Source organism: Loxodonta africana, chromosome 10 (genome assembly GCF_030014295.1).
Source record: "Loxodonta africana isolate mLoxAfr1 chromosome 10, mLoxAfr1.hap2, whole genome shotgun sequence".
NCBI lineage: Eukaryota > Metazoa > Chordata > Mammalia > Proboscidea > Elephantidae > Loxodonta > Loxodonta africana.
Window position 1 is genome coordinate 63,867,489 of NC_087351.1, and position 16,082 is coordinate 63,883,570.

The 16,082-nt window shown below is 40.0% G+C and overlaps 1 protein-coding gene across 3 annotated transcripts in view; it reads right to left on the reverse strand.

Annotated features, from left to right (window-relative positions):
- Positions 1-16,082, reverse strand: part of NID2 (nidogen 2) — an 80,423-nt gene that overhangs the window by 48,869 nt on the left and 15,472 nt on the right. For all 3 annotated transcript variants that reach the window (XM_064292475.1, XM_064292476.1, XM_064292474.1), the window contains exons 3-4: positions 12,634-12,866; positions 6,668-7,398 (exon numbers count right to left, since the gene is read on the reverse strand). In XM_064292475.1, coding sequence (XP_064148545.1) covers positions 6,668-7,398; positions 12,634-12,866 — 964 coding nt within the window. The remainder of the gene's footprint in view (positions 1-6,667; positions 7,399-12,633; positions 12,867-16,082) is intronic.

Below are 16,082 nucleotides of genomic sequence, written 5' to 3' on the forward strand. Positions count from 1 at the left end.
TCCTGATGTTGAATTCTTCTGGGCAAATTAAAAAAAAAAAATGCCATCAAGTTGATTCTGACTCATAGCGACCCTATAGGACAGAGTAGAAATGCCCCATAGGGTTTCCAAGAAGCGTCTGATGGATTCAAACTGCCAACCTTTTGGTTAGCAGCTGAGCTCTTAACCGCTGTGCCACCAGGGCTCCTCAGCAGTCAATAAACAAGTACGTTATTCAGTATGGAGAATGATATTAAGAACAAAGAAGAAAGGTAAGGGTGGAGGGGCAGGTGCACTTTGCTCTCTTAAATAGAGTGGTCAGGGAGGACCTCCGGGAGCAGATGACCTTTGGACGGAGGCCTGAAGGAGGTAATGAAATGAGTCACAGGTTCCGGGAAGCAGTGCACTGTGTCAGGGAGGCAGGGCATGCCTGGCTTGTGGGAGGAATGACGGGGGATGGGGGGCTGGAGGACAGTAGAGTAGAGAAGGCCAGAGAGGAGGGTCTGGCCAGCTCACATACAGCCTTGTAAGTCATAGTAAGGATTTTGCTTTTAGCATGGGTGAGATGGGAAGCTGCTAGACGGTTTTAAAAAAAAGAGAGACATGACCTGACGTACAGTAAATAGGAAAGAGATGGTCCTTGGTAGTAAGAAGTGGTGGTAGAGAGGATGAGAAGAGACCAGGCCTGAAATATTTTGAAGGTGGAGAAAACAGTTTGCTGATGATCCAACATGAGGTGTGAGAGAAGAGCCCAGGATGACGTTCACATTTTTTGGTGTGGAAACTGGAAGGGTGGAGCTGCCATTTACTGAGATAGGAAAGACCATGGAGGAGCAAGTCTGGGGAAGATTAGGTGTTCTGGTAACAGCTGCAAGGTAGCAAGGAAGTTCCACCCCAGCTCTGACAGCGACTTAGACCCCCAGAATGGCACCATGCAACCCTTCAGAGGCAGAGCTGCATTTCTTCCCAGGATTCCAGTGACCATTGAAACTGAATTACCTGGGATGCCTATTAAAATGCAAATCTCAAGGGCCTCCCTTAGGCCTACCAACTCTAGCTCTTTATGAGTGGATCCCAGGAATCTGCATTTTAGCAACTTTCTATGTGATTCTTATGCCCACTGATGTTGATCTTGGTACTCAAAATGTTCACAGCCTCTCATTTCTGAGCTAGAGATTGCTCACTAAGGTAGTTAATGAATTTAACATGATCAATTATCAGTTCCTGGGGTGGGTAGGATTTCAGGGGCTGCTCTCGCATTTATTTCTGGCCATCTGAGAAGTGGAGCTCAGTGTTGATAGCTTATTTAGGACTACATTCACAAGAATGCAACAGGAAGATCAGTTTGTGGAGGTAACCCAGAAGCCAAGTACCTTCCCTGGTGAAGGGAGAGAATAGAAGCTAGAAATGTCATCTCACACGCAGCTATCTTTCCAGAGCAAGAAAAGCCAGAACTCTGTCTCAATGTGACTTCTCAAATTCTTGTGGGATTTGCAGTTAGATCCAAAGATGCTGACCTACTTGAAGGCTCAGAGTCAATGTCTGGGTCCCAGCTGGATAGAATGTGCAATGAGCAAATGCAAAGACAAAAGGGCTTTTTTTTTTTTTTTTTTCTTTCCCAAGGCTCATTTGTATGCCCCTTTATATCATAGTTCTCAAATGTACTTTCACAACTTTTTTTCCTGTTCTGGTAAGGAGGTATCATCTCCATTTTAGAGATGAGAAAACTGAGGCCCATGGAGATTAAGTGATCTTCTAGCTCTAAATCCCATGCTCTTCCCATTATTCTAGCAGTTCTTAAGTTCAGTGGGCATCAAATCACCAAACGACCTCAATAAAAATGCAGATCCTGGTTCAGACAGTTGAGGCAGAGCAAGGAAATTAGAGTTTTTAACAAAGGGTCCCAGGTGAGTTAGATACAAGTGGATTAGAGCCTACACTTTGAGAATCACAGCTTCTATCTCATAGCCTACCCTCCCCTATCCTTACCCACACGGGGCAGACTGCTTGATTCACTGGGGGCCCACTCTCCGCCAAGGAGCACCTGTCATGGAGAGTCAAAGTGATAAAAAGACAAGTTGGCTGCCATCTCTGGGTTACAGCAGTAAGCAGAGACTGGCCAGTCTTTGATGGAGTTCACTTCTTAACAGATTAGTTAAGGTTGGAGCCGCAGTGGTGCAGTGGTTAAGAGCTCAGCTGCTAACCAAAAGGTTGGCAGTTCAAATCCACCAACTGCCCCTTGGAAACCCTATGGGGCAGTTCTACTTTGTCCTATAGGGTCACTATGAGTCTGAATCAATGCAATGGGTTAAAGGAACCTTAACACGAGGACTTAAAAAATCTTGTTTTTTCCTTTTTTTGTTTTACTCTTCTCATATGCTTAATAAGAAGAAAAATGAGGTGGGGCTATGCAAAAGAAAAAAAGGAAAGGCACTGCCAAAGTTCTTAAGGCTTACCCTAACTGGGAGTTTTTAACAAAGATGGAAATCTTCTCTGCACTTTTTCTGACCCATTCTTCAATCTTCATTTTTCCAGAAACACTTAAGCACTTGTCTTCCGCCCTTGGCCTGCCTGCCCTCCTTCACTGAGGGCTCTCACCCCACCAAGTGGGAAGTGGGCAGACTCCATGTTGTAGACTGAGCTTACTGTGTGAACACAAAGGGGGTCAGAGGGCTTTGTACATGGGGCGGGGGAGTCGTTTTCTCCACATGCTCCCATGGTAGCTGCAGTGACTTTTAAAACAATTTTTTACTGTGACATCAAGAAAAGGGCCAAGAACAACATGATGAACACAATTAATGTCACTGGACTATACATGTGAAGACTGCTGAAATGTCGAATGTTGTATTACACATACATTTACCACAATAAAAATAAAAACATAAAAGAGAAAAAGAACCAACATTTTCACTGCAGGACAGATTTTTCTAAGTCTTGCTACCTCCCAGGAAGGGTAAGAATGGTAAGGTTAGCAAGAAAAAAAAAAAAAAAAACAGAAACCACGACCAAATTTCAAATTAACAACAGTTGTATGTTTTTTCCTCCCATTTCCACAGTTATTTATTTTTTATGTGTGTGTGGTGCATGGTGATGCTGGTTAGGCAACATGACTAGGACCCTGGGGTGGTGGTTTACATCTGCTGTCACGACACTAACAAGTCTTTCCACTTCTGATGAAGGAGCTCGGCCACCTACCAGCAAGGTGTCTCCCCGTGTGGGTGTCTTCACAGGCATGGGGAGCCCCCCCAATCCACACACTCAGCAACCTGAAAGAGCACCCAGGGTTGGTGCTTCCACACCTGGAGGACTGCACGGGGTGGGAGAGCCTGCTCACATTCATCCCAGGGAAGAAGCCCTGTGAGCAACACACTCCTGTGGCCCTTCCTGAGGAAGGAGTTGGACTGGAAGCCACAGGGAAATCCCTGTTCACAGCCTGGGCTTTCCCAGCACAACTGCCAACACAGTAGAAACATTAGGATCCCCAAATGGAGTGTGATGTGACTGCCTAAGGAGTCCTGAATGCCAGCCGCCTACCTCCCTGCCCCATTTCTAAGTCATCATGTAGACTGAGGTTAAATTAAGCTTCCTACAGCATCAACTCAATAGGCTTAAGAACATGTAAGTTTCCTGTAAGTCAACCTCATTCCTTGCTACTTACAACACAGGCCGTCCCTGGTCCTAGTCAGCTGAAGCCCTCTCTGGCTGCCACCTCTTCACCCTCTCCTCTGTGTGTGTCTCTCTCTTTTTCTCCACTCATGTCACTCCCCTCCAGAAAGATATTTCCCCACTTTTCCCCTCCCTTGACTCAGACCTTTTGGTTAGCTGCTCCTTGGAAACCCTATGGGGCAGCTCTACTCTGTCCTATAGGGTCGCCATGAGTCGGAATTGACTTGACGGCAAGTGGTTTGGCTTTTTTTGAAGACATGATCTGAAAAGAACACAGACTTCTGAACCAAGAGAAAGGTCTACAAAAAGACTTCCTAATTAAAAATAAAATAAAAAGAGAGGGCCGGGATACTTTCTGGGCCTTTGACTGAATCTTACCTTAATGTCTTGGTTTAGCAAGATGACTACTACAAAGCTTGCAGGGGAAATGAAGATTTATTGGGCATAGTGCTCTCCATACTAGTATATCTCATTTTAACTCTCCCAACAGCTTAATGTGGTCTGGATTATCTCCATTTTATAGTTGAGGAAAAGGAGGGTCAAACAGAGTATATATCTTGCTCAAAACCACACAGCAGATCTGGGAATTGAGCCCAAGTCCATCTAATGCCAAAACTCACACTTTCTCTACTCCACCAGTAGAAAAAGCCAGTTAGAATGTCTCACTGGCCAGTCAGTAAGTGGGCATAGCTCGGTGTGAGTCTCTGCCACCCCTCCCCCACCAACTTCCCCAGAGTGAGTGTGTTTTTACCTGGTGTACCTACCAAAAAAAAAAAAAATTTTTTTTTTTACCTACCAAAGTTCCAGTGTTTTGTTTGAAAAAAGGGTCACTGCCCCCCATCCAAAAATTATTTACCTATTGCATCATTCTATATTTCATGTAGTCTCCTTAAAGATTGAGCTAAAAATAGGGGCTTACCTTTATGTTTTCTCTCTCCGCTCTCTAATATGATGCTTGCTAATTATTTTTTATTCAAGGTTCAAAGATTTCTTCTAGTTAATTTTTTTCCCTAAATGTCTCAGTATCTTAACCAGCCTTTTAATATGTATCTTTTCATTTCCAAGATTTCAGTACTAGACTCCATCCAGCAGCTGATAAATACCGCATTTCATGTTCCACAAGGGTTATAGCCGCCACTTTCTGTTCTTCTCTATGGCCAATTCCTCAAGCCTCCGCTGCCATTAATCCAGTGGCCTCAACCTCTCACAGCTCAAAGCAGTGCATGGAGCCCCTTCTCAACTCATTAATAAATGACTCCATGGATCTGCTTTTTATTATTCCCAAGTTCTTCCCAGGGCAGGAAACTAAAACCCACAAATGAAAAGGCCATTCAGGAATGCGGTATTACCTCAAGATCCCTTTTACTGAAATTTTTTGATACTCAGCTTTAACATTTCTTCAGCTATAGGGGGTTCATACTGAAAATTCAGGAGATTGTCAGAGGGATCAGAAGGTTCTGACGTCTTCCAATAGAATCACATCTACAACTGTACAGAAACGTTGGCCTGAGTCATGAATTAAGTCAGAACTATCTAGTAAGCACATTCTTCACTCTCCACTCACGCCAACTCCTATTCCCACCGTTGTAAATCTTCTAAAATTAGTAACAGCAGCCTCCATTTATTAAGAACCAACTAGTACCTGGGTAGTGCAAGTGGTTAAGGCGCTTGGCTGTTAACCAAAAGGTTGGAGGTTTGAATCTACCCAGAGTTGCCTCAGAAGAAAGGCCTGGTGATCTGCTTCTGAAAAATCAGCCATTGAAAACCCTGTGGAGCACACATGGGGTCAGCGCTCTGACACACATGGAGTTGCCATGAGTTGGAATAGACTTGACAGCAACTGGTCTGGTTAGTGCAGACATGAATCTAACATCACATACGCTATCTCATTCAATCCTCCCAATAAATTTATAAAAAATCAGAGGGCTGGGGGCTACATAAGCTGCCTCAGGTCACCTAGCTAGTGTGACAGCCAGAATTTAAACCTAAGTGTGATATCAAGGCTCTCATTTTAATCATTACATGATACCATTAGTCACAAAATATTTTCTTCCTTCCTGAAATAAGCACATTTCCAAGTAAAGTCTGTAGCACAGCAGCAGAACCTAGGAGTCTCTCTTTGTTAGATCAACATGTTTTTCCCACAAAAGGCTTGAGAAACAGAAATGGTTTAAAAAAAAAAAAAGTGGAGGTTCTAAAGACCACTTTCACCTCTGACCCCTTTCCTGCTGTCACAGGTCAGATGAGCAGTCACTGGAGCAGATGGAATGAATCTATGGTCAATTTTTCATTCACGTTTTTATATCCCTGATTGGGAAGAGAGAGCTGACATAACAAAGCTCAACAAGGAAAAGAAGGCAGGCAACATGGGCTCCGTGTCTGGATTAATTAACCACTGCTTGATATGGCATCCCCTCGGCATTTCACTCCTCGCCTCTCACTCCAGTGAGTCAGGAAATGAGGACAGGGCTCCAGGGACGTGAATACCACAGCTGCACAGCCATGAACCAGAAATGACAACAGACACAGGTGTTTAGTTCTTTTCTTTCCCCATTGGCTCTCCACTCCCACGCACCAAAAAATGTATCCCTATAGCCATGGATTGCCCCATAACAGAGTAAGAATCTGGCATGTTCATCTGAGCAGACACAACTAGCCACTTAAAACTAAAGCACTAAGCCCTCCATTACTGTCATAGTATACGAAGTTTACCTTTCAAGACTGAAATACTTCATTACTCTTGAGAACTTAGCTGGCGCAAGCAACCCATTTCTTCCCCACTCACTTCATGAAAGCCATTAAAAAAAAATTTATTAATAGTCAAGAGATTCAAAACATGCCTGCCAAGATTTGTTTGGCAAAGGAAATTTGCTATATCTCTTGAAACACAGGGTTTAAAGATCAGTTCCAATATTCTTTTTTGCTAAACTTTTCACCTACCCACTTGAGAGAAGAATTCTGACTATATAAAATAAGCAGCTTAAAAATGAATTTTCAGCACCCAGTGTTCTAAACCACTTACCCTCAGTGTTGGAACTGATGTTGTCTTCCACTCCTACCACAAACCTCCTGCTACTCCGAGGTGCAGTGTGATCTGGCAAGGGGTAATGTGGAGGAACAACTTCTCCAGGACGAGCTGCAGGAACATCCGTTTCTGAAGGTACCACCCCCCCATCAGGGTAGGGCTGGAGGTGTTCATTTTCAGCGTAGGGTAGGGCTTTCTGGGGGGGATCCAGTGAATCTCTGTCTGTCTCTGGTGGAGCTGAGCTTCTGGTCTCTATCTGTTCAGAAGCCTCAACTCGACCATTTAAACCTGGAGTACCTATCTTCCCCTCTTTAGTTTGAGGATCCCAGGTAGCGGATTCTGTTTCAGGGTAGAATGGCCAATCACTAGGTGTTGGATGTGGCAAAAGGGCGGCCAGATCAGAGTTTGGTGGAGAGACATCACCTCCTGAAGGCCTTGAATCAACTTTCACGGGGAAGGAAACATCAACAGAGCCATGGCCATTCCCTGCCTCCTCTGGTTCACTAGGGGGATATTCAGCTTCCTCTTCATTCTCATCATAATAATCCAGATTGTCTTCAGTATAGTCACTTTCCAGAGCTGCAGTGTGGCTGAAGGAATGTTCCAGAGAAGCCAAGGAGTGGGCTTTGGAAAGGTCCCCTCCAAGTGTTGCTGGTCTGACATTGTCCAATGGGGAAGTGCTGCCAATATGAAAAGCCCACACTCCAGAAATCCCCAGGTTGCTTAGTCTAAATAAAAAGGGAACAGGTCATTGTAACAAAAGTGTCCATTCACCCACCTTTCTACAGGGTAAGCAATTTATTTTAAAACTGAAAGACAATTAAGATCAGATTCAGGGTTTTTACTGGTGTATAAAACCAAATAAAAGTGGACTCAATGATAACTAAAAGGATTATGTTGGCATTTTGATGTAAGCTATCTTTTGTGTAACATTCTATTTCAAAGGCTGTGTGCCCACAAAATGCTAAGATTATCAAGTTAAAAATTTGCTCAACAATCCAAATGTTTTACCTAAAATCTGGCTATGTGAAAACAAATAGACAACACGGGAATATTTTATTCTTCTTTTACTTCTTTGAAAACTTATAACAGACTCAAGAAAACTAATGCTTAAAAATCTTTCCCAAACACTTAAACAATATAACTACCATTTGCTTTTGAGAGATAGTTATGTGCCAAGTGCTTAACATTCTTCAATTCACTCTGCAAGATAGGGACACTTATTATACCCAAATTTATAAAGGAGAAGATAGCTTTAGAGAGGTTAACTAATCTTTTTAAGTCACACAACTAATGACTGGCAGAATCTGGGCATGAATTCAGGAAGCACTGGTGGCATAGTGGTTAAAGCACTCGGCTGCTAACCGAAAGGTCGGTGGTTCGAACACACCAGCTGCTCCATGAGAGAACGATGTGGCAATCTGTTTCTGAAAGATCACAGCCTTGAAAACTCTACGGAGGAGTTTTACTCTGATCTGTAAGGTCACCATGAGTCAGAATCGACTTGACGGCAACAGGACTGGATGTGAATTCAGCTCTAATACCAAAGCCCGTGCTCTAAACATTTATAGTGTATTATGTGGAAAAACCAATGCACTATGGTCATTCAGCATCTGAATTACCATTATCTTATGGAATGTTAAATACATTTCACTGTTTATTTCCATGGGCTAACCAGCTAACTAATTCACACAGAAAGGTGAATTGGTGAAAAAATTCAAAGAAATAAAATGCCCAAGCCTAGAAAATTTTGAGCAAATGCAGAACAAAGTTAAGGGGAAAGTAAGTAGTCTAATCAAAATGACAGGGGTCACAAACAAGAGGTCTTTCCAGAGACATCTGGAACCAGAGAGCTCACTTGTTTTCTCCACTAGAGATGAATATGTTCTTTACTCAGTCTTCCAAATCTCCCAATGACCCATTCTTATAGAATCAGTGATACGTTCTGAATAGAAAAATTACATGTAAGATTTCTAAAAATGAGAAAAAAAACTGGAACAAATAAGAGCTTGGGAAGCTTGAGTACACCACTTTACTACTCCTCTGGTTATATCCAAAATATGCTCAAAGTCTCACACGCTCAAAAGTCAGTCAGTGAGGGAACAGACAATAAATTCATTGAACTGTATAAAAAACAAGAGACTTTTGCTCATTTAGGTAAGGATTTGTCCTGTTAATATGGATTTCTATAGAAATAATATTTTCCAATACAATTCTGCGAATGTCTCTTTTTCTTTCTTGTATTCGTATGTGTACGTATGTGTTGTTGTTAGTGTTGCTGCTGCTGCTGCTCCCGCCGCTGTAGTTAATTTAGGGAAAGTGGAGCACAGAAAGCAAAACCATGATCCTTTGCGCAATACGCTACGTATACTTGCTAAGTTCACAAAAATTAATGTTGGTGTGTTCTGGCAAGCAAATAGAGAAAACTAGGGCAGAGAAGAGAAAATCCTGAACATCTGAGAATATTGAGTTTATTATCACATTAGACATGTTGCAGCTGTGAAATTTTTACTTGAAGTTAGAAATAAAAAACTGTAAATAAGCTTCAGAGAGTAGGGAAATACAAATTATGGCAGATAAAAGCTAAATAAAATAATCTAATTAAACATAAATTGATATCCTGGCTTTTGCCATTGTGTGCAATAAGTAACCAAGCTGAGATTATTCTAAAATCCAAAGGCATTTGGAAAGCTTAATGATAGAAAGAATTTACTTCTGAGAAAAGAGAATATGACTACAAAATGGAATGACAACACTTTCCTTGCTGGAGGGTAAAATGAGAAAACACACATAAAACACCTAGCACAGAGCCCTGCACATAATAAGCCCTGCATGTAATAAGCACAGAGTAACTACTGTCTTCTCTTCCAGGAGATAGAAAAGCATAAACTCAAAAAATGCAAATATGTACATTCATATTTAAGCTTGCAGAAAAAAATTATGACAAACATACTATGATTTACACAATTTATGACTTTTGAGCTTATACTTTTCAAGAAAGTTTGAGGGAAAGAAAAAGCACATTGAATAGGAAAATGTCTTTAGTCTTCAGAGATGTATGCTGAAGTATTTAGGAGTAAAATACAGTGATGTTTGTGAATTATTTTAAAACCTTTGAGCAATAGAAAAGATGAATATGGCAAAATGTTGACATATGTAAATCTAGTGATGGGCATTGGTCTCCCTAAACTTCTGTGTATTTTTAAAAATTTAAATGATGAAAAGTAAAACAAAAGACTATACTGAGGAACATCTGTGTAATTTTGAGATAGAAAAGGCCTTTCTGAGAATGACACCAAGGCCCGAAATCATAATGGAAAAGATCAAAAACTTTGATGAGCCTAAACTTACCAACTTCTAAATCATAAATAAATTTGATAATGACTAGGTGAAAATATTCACAGCATGAGCAGAGAGTTAATATCCCTACTATATTTTTTCATATTTATAAAAGCTCTTTCTAAACACCCCAATAGCAAATAGCAGAGCAGATGGACAGACAAGTAACAAAGACAGATATATAAATGGTTCTGAAACATATTAAAAGGTTTTCAGTTTTACTAGTAACCAAAGCAATTAAAGTGGAAATGTGAACATTTTATATCTATCAGACTGGCAAATATTAAAAGAGATAAAATTTGGTAGGGTAAGAAAAAAAAAAATTTTAGGGTAAGAGACACTATCAATTACAGCTCTAAATTAATGGTGAGGAAGTAAGTCGATGAGCATTTCTGAAGGTCAATTTGTTAATATGCATTAAAACGTTGAATTGAATATATCCTTTGTCTCAGCAATTCAGCTTTTAGGAATTTATTTTTAGGAGAAATGAGACGTGAGCAATGTGCATTACACTGTTTACTGCAGCATTATTTATAACAGGAAAAAATCAGAATGTTTTAGGCTTACAAAAACATTCATCATTATTGTCTTAATAATTTTTTTTTTTGCACACTTAAATGATTACATAGATATCTGACTGAAAGATGCCCATAATAAGTGTTATGTGGGAAAATGCCACACATATAGTAAAAACACCATTTTGGTTAAAAAAATTTTTTTTTTTGCATATGCCTAAAAAATCTGGAAGAATCGTTAACACTGGTTATCACTTGAAGTAGTTATAACGGGTAATTTTTACTTTTATATCACATTATTCTGTATTGTTTTTACTTTACTTTTTATATTAAGCATGGATTACACAATAGAAAAATCCCTTCATCAGTCACTTTGGCCCTATATCTTATTCAGCTCTCACAGAGTAATTACGAGACTTCTGGGAGGCATCAAAGCTAAAAATGGAGGAAATGTATGGAGAGGGTAATTGGAAGTGCTCTGTGTGGGTATGTGATTGTTCTTAGAGGCCTTCATGGCTGCTTTTAAGGAATACAACTGCTTTTCCCCACAGGCTTTTTGGACCCTGCTGTTTCCTGTACCTCTGCAGATGTTAGCGCTTACTCCAGTGCTCTGTAATTATTGATCCATCTGTCTGTGTGAGGTCTCCAGAGTAAAAGAAGAGGGTAGAACCAAGGGAGAGTAAGCAAGGAACTAAGTTTGCTCTAGAGTCCAGACTAAGATAACAGGTAGCCTAGATGAGGCCTAAAGATACCCAATGTGGGTTATAAGAATGGGAAAGGTGACAAGGATTCAGCAGAGGTTCTCTAAAAATAAAAATTAAACAGGAGGCAAAGCAAAGGAGTTCAGAGCTCCAGACTGGTACTTGAATGTTGGCCTTGCCACTTAATAACTTTGAGATTATATGCAATTTACTTAACTTCCCTAAACTCATTTGTAAAACAGAGAAAATAGTTGTACTTACCTCCTAGAATTCTTGAGATTTAATTAAGATAATATTCTTCTGAGATTTAATTAATATAATATTCTTGTGAGATTTAAGTAAGTGTTTAGCACAATACCTGGCAAATAGTAAGCTCTGAATAAATGTCAGCTCTGAGTACCTGGACTGGGCTGAAGTGACCCTGTCTGGTAGTTGAGCAGAGCAGAGCAGAGCAAATGGTATACAAAGTTGTAAGGAGTTCGGGAATGATTTACTGAAACTGAGAAGTAGTTAAGGGAGGCAAGGAAGTAACCAATGTGTTCTGTCTAGCTTCCGGACCAGTATTCAGGAAAGGCATAAAAGCAAAACATAAAGAAAAAACCCTCCTGAAATCAATAAATATCAACAGATGCTAACCTACCTACTGGCACCAGCTGGCCTGACAAAAAGGGGCAGGGATTATTGTTGCACCAGCAAGTAAGCCATTGATGGGACTGAGGAATGTCTTCAATTCTGGCTACCTCATGCTGGTGGCATAGTAGCTAAGTGCTACGCCTGCTAACCTAAATGTTGGCAGTTCAAATCTACCAGGCGCTCCTTGGAAACTCTATGGGGCAGTTCTACTCTGTCCTATAGGGTCGCTATGAGTCGGCATTGACTCGACAGCAACGGGTTCATGGAAAAACAATCAGTATAATTTCAGGTAATGAAGTCATAGAGAAATCTCGAGACGTCTAAAAATATACCAATCTGTTGTTACTTTTGTTTGTTTTTCTTTTCCAAATTACATTACTTTTAACTTAATTTTTAACATGTATCAGTCCAAAAGACTAAATCACACTGCATCCTCCCGTGAAATGACTAACCTGGAAAACCTCAATCTAGGCAGTTATGTTACTGGATATTTCATGTGGTTCCAGGAACAATGTTTTTCATAGTATGCCACAGTGGCTTTGTAAATACACACACACTGTTTTGTTTCTGGTACCTATACCCCAATAGGACAGGAAAAATAAAAAATTTTGGTGACCTTGATCCTCCTAGAGTCTAATTTCTGGTTTTGATCTGGGGCCTTGCTTAGAAGCTACCAAGATATATTACTTAACGGTCTTGTGGACACTCAACATTGAGTAGCTTCTAAAGGTCCTGACATTCAAATAGGAGTGGGTTTAAGTCCTAGGTTACTTACTGGTAGAGATTTTTTACAGACTGTTCAGTGCTGGTCAAGCTGAAATATGGTCCTTCTCTCTTCAAATCATCAGCTTCCCCTCGGCAGAAGCCCACCCGGGCTGGGAGCTCGAGCTGAACATTGTAAGACTCTTTGGGGCGAGTTCCAAAGAATTGAAGGCCATTGGCAGGATAAAGAAAGAGGGCGTAAGTATCAGACTCATCAGATACCAAAACTGCCTGGAAAGTGTTCAGCTGAGGGGAAAAAAAAATGAGAACACCAGTTAGAAACACCCTTAAAAAGCAAGCAAACAAACAAAATGGAATGTGCACAAAGCATCATAAAAAGTGGAAAGGATTTTCTCCCTTCTCAGGTACTCATTGTATTTCTCATAAAAATCATAATTATTTATATAAAAATAACTTGGAGAACTACAATGAGTACCTGAAAATGAGCACTTTCCACTTTTTATGATTAAAATATTCTTTTAAATTTCCTCTTCTGTTGCAAATGTAATTTTATATTACTTATTGTTAAACTCATCTTTAACCAGTCTGGATTAATAGCTGAAATATGCATAGATAACACAGAGGTTAAAAAATTAAAATACATGCACCACCATGGAAAATAGTTTGGTGGTTCCTCTAAAAGTTAAACATAGAATTACTATAGCCCAGCAGTTTCACTTCTAGGTATATACCCAAGAGACTGGAAAGCAGGGACTCAACAAATACTTGCACACCAATATTCACTGCAGTATTATTCGTAATAGCCGAAAGATGAAAACCCAAGTGTCCATCACCAGAAGAATGGATAAACAAAACATGGTATATACATAAACAATGGAATATTATTCACATAAATAGAAACTAAGTTCTGATACATGCTAAACATGGACAATCATGTCGTAAAATACCATGCTGAGTGAATAAGTCAGACACAAAAGGACAAATACTGCATAGTCCTACCTATATGATCTGGAGCAGGCAAATGCACGGAGACAAAAGGTTACCAGGGGCTTAGGGAACGAGGGAATAGAAGTTATTACTGAAGGGGTACTGAGTTTCTGTTTGTAGTGATGCTAAACTTTTAGAAATGGATAATGGTCACTTAATTGTACATGTAATAATGGTTAAAATGGCAAGCTTTTTGTTGTACATATTTTACCACAATAAAATTTTTTAAAAAATGTTTTTTAAGGTTTCAGATTTCTCTTTTTCAAACCTCTTTGAGCTGGTAACAAACAGTAACTTCAAGGTGATCTGTAATCTGGCCCCAAACTCTCTTCCAGGCTTAGTTACACCACAACTTCATCGGATTGTTTAATATTCCACATTTGTACCATGTATTTTCATGCTTCCATACTCTTGCTCATGTTTCCCTGTGCCTAGAAATCCTAGTAAGTCCTCAAATGCTGTTTCTTTGAGGTGTTTTGTGATTCCCTGTAGAATTATTTCTTCTTTCTTACCACTTATAATACCTCGTGGGTGTTTTTAGCTGCGATTCACCTCATTTTGCCTTATATCATGTTAGCTGTTTTCATGTTCGTAAACTCTATTCATTTGTTCACTTGTATATTAATTCCAAAAGCCAGGTGCCTACTAAGAACTAGACAAAGGAGCAACAGGCAGGGAGGCTCTGACCAGAGAAGTCTCACAGTTTAGGAGAGAGAAACAGCCATGGTTGGAATTATAAGAGTGCTATTGGACAAGGTGGTAGAGGCCACAGAGGAGGGTGTGTGCCCAAGACCTTGGGGCTGGGGGCAGGGAGGCTTCACAGAGGTGGTTTGTGAATGTTAATAAACACTGCAGGAGCCTAAGCAGACCAGGAAAGAGAAATCAGGAGCCTTAATTATCCACAAACTCAACACTCAGGCTCTGATAGAATCACTCTTATAGTTCAATTTACTCTCAGATCTTCAACAGAACACTTTCTGTCTTTACCTACGTCTAGTTATCTTTTTTTTTTCCATAATATCTATTGATATATAACATCTTAAAAGGATGTTATATTCAGGAATCTGATAATACCTCCTGCTCTAAATCCTTCTCCATTTACAACTTAGTAGGCAACTGGAGAAGTACTTTAAAAATACTATTTACTTCATGAAGCCCTGGTTGCACAATGGTTAAGAGCTCGGCTGTTAACCAAAATGTCCACAGTTCAAATCCACCAGCTGCTCCTTGGAAACCCTATGGGGCAGTTCCACTCTCTCCTGTGGGCTCACTATGAGTCAGAATCAACTTGAAGGCAATGGGTACTCACTTCATAAATAACGTGACTCTCAGAAACATTATATACTAGTAAGTACTATTGCTTTCCCATTTTGCTAGACAGACAAAATTAGGCACAGAGAAGATCATCTCATTTTACTAAGTAGAAGACAGGAAAGAAAAGGAATATGTCCTACATTTTGCTCCGTCCTGAGTCCTTCCCCATATGTTGCTCAAGCTCTTCTCTCATTTTAATTTTTCCTTTCAGTGTTTAATTTCAAAGTATAGTTTTGAGGTTTTGCTTATAGGACAAAGGAATTCAGGTATTAGTATGCTTTTCAAGAAAAGCAAAATACTATACAGCCTTTCTTTTAGTTCTCTAACAGAAAGAAATCATCTTTCTTTTTTTTTTTCTTCTTAAATCCACAAAGTAATAGTCAGGGAGCTTAGCATATTTGTTATTGTTGTAGTTTTAGGAAGCTTTGACTTTCTAAAAACAAAAGGCAAAGAATATTTTCCAGAATTCCTAAAAGTTAGGAAACCATAACTTCTGCCAAATTTAAACAACTGCTGTTCTGAATCATGTCTATAACCAAAAACCAAACCCATCGCCATTGAGTCAATTCTGACTCATAGCGACCCTATAGGACAGAGTAGAACTGCCCCATAGTTTCCAAGGAACGCCTGGTGGATTATACCACCGGGGTTTCCACATCATGTCTATAAAAAACCAAAACCAAACCCACTGCTGTCGAGTCGATTCCGACTCATAGCGACTCTATAAGACAGAGTAGAACTGCCCACATAATTTCCAAGGAGCACCTGGGGAATTCGCTGATATATGTTACATCATCAATTAATGTTGATTCAATAACTTCAGAGTGTTAGTTTAGTTAGAAGAAAAAACATTCAGCTAAGGAAGGAAAAGTACTTAAGGAGAAAGAAATTCATATTAAAAAGCTAAGCTTTCAAAGCTCCTGGCATTGATCTCCCATAATAAAAGTAAGATAGGAAGAAATCCTGGTTCTAAGTTTAGAGAAATTCCATAAGATAAGGAAGTTGTACAGATTGTGAGGGAGTTGGTGAGAAGGGAAGGGGAAAAGTAAACAGAGCTCCAAAAGGGGTAGTCTGGCATTTGGCTCTGGGGATCTGGGTATTTAGTACTTTATTTTATTTAATCTTTCATTTCAGTTAAAATTTACTCAACATCTTTTATATGCCATCCCTGAGACAAGCACTTATTATAGGTGCTAAGGG